This window comes from Leptonychotes weddellii, chromosome 10 (genome assembly GCF_054177405.1).
Source record: "Leptonychotes weddellii isolate Sample4059 chromosome 10, ASM5417740v2, whole genome shotgun sequence".
Classification (NCBI taxonomy): domain Eukaryota; kingdom Metazoa; phylum Chordata; class Mammalia; order Carnivora; family Phocidae; genus Leptonychotes; species Leptonychotes weddellii.
The window spans coordinates 22,213,277-22,218,350 of NC_138378.1; the positions used below are offsets into that span (position 1 = coordinate 22,213,277).

At 46.4% G+C, this 5,074-nt stretch overlaps 1 protein-coding gene across 1 annotated transcript in view; it reads right to left on the minus strand.

The window, feature by feature from the left end:
- Positions 1 to 310: 310 nt before the first annotated feature.
- CHMP4B (charged multivesicular body protein 4B) overlaps positions 311 to 5,074 on the minus strand; it is a 52,553-nt gene continuing 47,789 nt past the window's right edge. The window contains exons 3-5 of the mRNA XM_081832998.1: positions 2,867 to 2,981; positions 1,704 to 1,830; positions 311 to 487 (exon numbers count right to left, since the gene is read on the minus strand). Coding sequence (XP_081689124.1) covers positions 423 to 487; positions 1,704 to 1,830; positions 2,867 to 2,981 — 307 coding nt within the window. The 3' untranslated portion in view covers positions 311 to 422. The remainder of the gene's footprint in view (positions 488 to 1,703; positions 1,831 to 2,866; positions 2,982 to 5,074) is intronic.

The following is a 5,074-nucleotide window of genomic DNA, read 5'->3' on the forward strand; positions in this document are numbered from 1 at the left end:
CCATACAAGTCTTACAAAGAAAGGTGCGACAAGTCAACTGACTTAAAAGGACAGAGGCTACATTTTCAGATCATTTCAACTGCAAATGGTCGACCCTTTCCATTGAGGTTCAGCAGTGGAGTTAGCGTAGTCCAGAAGCTCAATGTTGGATTTGCAAATACAGTTTATTTTACAGAAATTCAACATTATAAACAGCAGGCACCTCCCACCCCACCCGCCAGCCCCCCTCCCCCCTCCCTGTCCCGCTGGGTGCAGACCATGCTATGCAGAGAGTGAGCAGTGATGCGGCCCTAAGGCTTTGGAGGGAGACTCAGGAGCGATGGAACCTGCCTGCACCATGTCCTGCCTGCCCCGCACACGCACACGCCTGCCCGCTGCACAGGCCACCAGAGTCTGTCTGGGCCCAGCCCGCACTGGACCAGTTACATGGATCCAGCCCAATTCTCCAATTCCTTCATATCATCCTCTTCCTCTTCCTTCTTCTTGGCTGTGTGAAGAGAGAAAAGGCTATTTAGGAGGGCTGGTTACAATGCTCTCAACACATTCTGGCTGGGTGCAAGGGCAGGGCTGTTTTAGAGACATGATGTAGCACAACCCTGGCACCCAGCCTCATCGCCAGGCTATCAGCAGACATTTTCTGTGCCTGAAAGCTGCAACATAAAACTCCAGATAACAGGCACACGTTCCCGGCACCGACCCCCCCCCCCAGCATTGGGGCCAGGCAAAACAAGGATTCTACACTGAGAGTCCGTCAGAATTTATCCCAGAGCATTCAAGAAGGGGGAAATCAGGAAGAACCCCAGAGATCTAATCCTTGCCAGCAATCCCCCTCCACCTCAAGTGGCTTGAACCACCTCTCCACACCCACAGGTGCCCCTTAAACAGTGTTTGGACCCCCTTTGCCTGAACCCACCACCATGCTGCCGACTCAACTTAAGGGGCCATTTCTTCTGGATACATGGGAGGGTAAGAGGACTATAGCCTCGTTACACTGCTCCCCAGGCTCTCTCCATGCCAAGTCAAACTTCTGTACCTTTTCTAGAAGTTTGATGTGGAATACTTCTACCCACCCAAGGTGAAATAATGGAAGAGGGAGGGGGAAGAAGGAGCAGGCAGAAAGAAATGAAGGTTTTACAGAACCATGTCTCTAAAAGCCAAAGATATTTCCTTCCCACAGTGGCTGCCTCTGAGGCCCCAAGTTTTTGCAGATGTGCACAGCAGAGGATATTAGACAGGAACCAACAGCTGTCCTGGAATTAAACTCTCACACCTTCTCCCAGTGCCTAGAACTTTCTTTTGTTTGGTGACATAGGAAAAATCATTCTGGAAGAGTGGTTCTCAACTGGGGGTGATCCCCCCACACCCTGCAGGGGACATCTGCCAGTATTTGGAGACATTTTTGGTTGTCACAACCTGGGGATGACAGAGCCCAGGGGTGCTGTGTAAACATCTGTAATACATAAAACCCCCCTCCCCCAACCCAAAGAATTACCTGGCTGTGTCAACAGTGCCGAGGTTAAGAAACCCTGTTCTATAGAGAAACTAGGAAAAGACAGGCGATGATGTCTCCGCGGCCATCACAACAGATCTTCTGTGATTCTCAATCCTAGGCAAACTCAGGACCCAAACTGAGGCCAACTAACCTCAAGATTACCCACCACAGGGCACTAGGGGGATGTCATGACTGGGTAAGAAGTACTCACTGGGTTTTGATGGTAAGGTTATAGAGGGAACATTTGGTAGAGGGACTGTTTCGGGTCCACTGATTTCCAGCAAATTCTTGTCTAGTTCCTCCTGTTCTAGTTCTTCTAATTCTGCCATGAGCTCATCCTGGCAAAGGAAACACAAGAGTGAGAGAGATGTCCCTGGGACTCCTACCCCCTGCAGCAGTCCCTCTTTCCTGTGACCCAGAGGACACACACCCCTTCTAGGAAGGTCAGAAGGGAGATGATCTCCAGGTCCATACTCTGACTCAAACCTTAAACATGGTTCTACTGGTGAACATAATACCCTATCAAGCAGTTACAGAATCTATATCCAGTGTCCTGCACTAGCTGTCAGCATTTTGAGAGAAGGGACTGCATCTTTTCATTCCTCTTTATCTCAGAACTGGGTACACTCAGTGAATGTTCAGGAATATTTGCTGAATTGAAATTAACTTGACTAGTCCATCAAATTTCAGTCTGAAAACATGAAGACCCTGGTGCTGGGAGTCAAGTCTAAGAGCCACAGGCTGTTTTTCAGCTATAGTGGGAATCAGATAGCACAAAGAATTAGGTTCAGGCGGGAGGACCTGACCTTCAGCAGACTCAAATCTAACACAGAATGAAATCTCTTCAACAGGGCCTGCTGTATTTTTAAATCCTAAGAGACTGAAGATCCCAATTGCTACAGCAGAAACTGGTAGGTGGCCGAGTTCCAGATGGATCCCTCAGGGGTCAGATATAAATGCTCCTTCCTTGGCTTCACCTTTACCTCAAATCAGAGTTGCCCAAGGGAAAATCCTGTAACCTTCTACAAAGAACGGTCATCTCAGCTGCCCCAGCTCTGAACCCAGGGTCCCCCATGAAATGTGCAAGGTAATTACTGAAACCAATTATTGACCTGAAGCCTGCTGAGGGGTCCCTATGAAGGTCCCTTTACTCAACCTAAACTTTTATCCCAAAGAGTGAATTGAAAGCCATTTCTCAAAATCCAGAATTAGGGAGAGTTAATACCATCATCTATTTATGTCCAAGACTCTGGAGGAATGAGAACTGGTGATTTCCAAACCACATACACCATGCCGGAGAGACTTCAACAGCACATCAAAGGGCGGCCTGGGTGACATTTGTGAAGCTTATGTGAACTGCATGAAACCACTCACCTCATCAAACTCTTCTCCAAATCCTACAGGTTTTGAAATAGCTGTTGAAATCTCCTCTGCAAGTTCTTGCTGGTCAGCAATGTCCTGCATTAATTCATCAACTTTATCGATGTCCCTATAAATGAAATGGACAGATGTCATATTGGACAATCAGTCTTTGTAAAGAGGGTCTATGAGGCAGGAACAGAAACCCCACTGCACACAATCTGGTTCCCACCCTATCCCCTGTAATTATTCCCTTTGAGGAATTACTTGTTTGTCTTTATTATCTTTCTCCCCCTTTTAAAAGAGAATCACAGAATCAAGAGGATGGAAGTGTTCTTAGACATCATCTAGTCCAACACCCTAAAGAAATAAGGCTTAGCAAAGTTAGATGCCACATTCATGATCTCTCATGTAAGCTAGTAATAAACATGTCAAATGAGACTACAGGACTTTAACTCCTGGGCCAATAGCTCTTCTTCAGGTCAAGGACAACTCTGTAACTCTATACAGGGAGAGATAAAATCACAAATCACAAAATACAGCTGTGCCAGTTGATAGGTCCTTCCCTTCTACTCAAATCCACTTATGGCTCCTCCAATAGGCCCCAAAAGAAAGGCAAACATGCAGTATTACTTTCTATGCACTGTCAATCTTACAAACATACAATTAATCAGTATAATACACACACATATATTTCAAAGCATGCACAGTGGTTTATTGAGATGTGCCCTGTGCTAGGCATCTTGGAGAACACAGAAATGGAGCAGACGTGGACCTAACTTAGGAAGCTCAGCCCAATGAACATCTACCCTCAGGTAATACCTCACTTATTTAAAGGCTACTTTTCCTGCAACCCCACATTTCCAGAGCAAAGATCAGCGAACTTTTCCTCTAAAGGACCAAATAGGAAATATCTTAGAATTTGTGGGCCATACAAACTGTCATGAACACTTCACCCTGCTATGTAGCACAAAAGCAGCCATTGACAATATGTAAATTAATGGGCACGACTGTGTATCCATAAAACTTTACTTACTAAATAGGTGGTAGGCCCACAGGCAACATTCTGCCAATCCCTGACATGGCTGAGTACCCCCAAGGAAGTAAAAAAAGGACTTTATTTATTTATTTTTAAAGATTTTATTTATTTATTTGACAGAGAGATAGACAGAAGAGCACAAGCAGAGGGAGTGGCAGAGGGAGAGGGAGAAGCAGGCTCTGCACTGAGCAGGGAACCCGATGCGGGACTTGATCCCAGGACCCTGAGATCATGACCTGAGCCAAAGGCAGACGCTTAACCATCTGAGCCATCCAGGCGCCCAAAAAAAGGACTTTAAACACTCCCCAAATATATGCTGCCAAGTCCAAGCACTACAACAAATGCAGAATTTGTTCATGGGAGAGGCCCTCATTTGGCACTTAGTGTTACCCTGGCCTTTAATTACAACCGTAACAAGTTTGGTTATCTAGTTTCCTAGGCCACTGTACATGAGAAGTAGCCACATAAGGGAAGGATCGCTGAGGTCAGAAACACTGTTTTGAAAGGTTTTGTTTGTTTGTTTTTTAAGTAATCTACACCCAACTTAGGGCTCAAACTCACAACCCCGAGATCAAGAGTCACATGCTCTACTGACTGAGCCAGGCAGGCACCCCAAGAACATTGTTAATATGACAGCCAAAGACTGAGAGCAAGAGGGGAGCCAGAAAATTCCATCAAAAGCAGATTTAAGAACAGAGAGATCCGAAGCCCTTTCAGGACCCTGACAGCATCAGGAAGAAGACATGAACACTGATTCTAACCCCAGTTCCATCCAAGCTCATCCATAACCCAGAGCAAGTCACCTCCCCTCTTTGGGACACAGCTTCCCCACCTTGATAATCAGAGGCCTGGGTGAAAGAACTTTCTAAGGACCTTTCTAGCTAGAAACTCTGCTCATCACTCAGAAATACTGTTTCATTCCATGAAATCTTCTTTTTTTTAAATGATCTGAGATCAAGACCTGAGCTGAGATCAAGAGTTGGACGTTTAACCAACTGAGCCACCCAGGCACCCCGAGATCTGTTTCTTTAGGCAATAGGGTATAAAATCCATTCTAAAAGGAGTTCCCAGAGGCGCCTGGGTGGCTCAGTTGTTGGGCGTCTGCCTTCGGCTCAGGTCATGATCCCAGAGTCCTGGGATCAAGCCCCCGCATCGGGCTCCCCGCTCCGCGGGAAGCCTGTTTC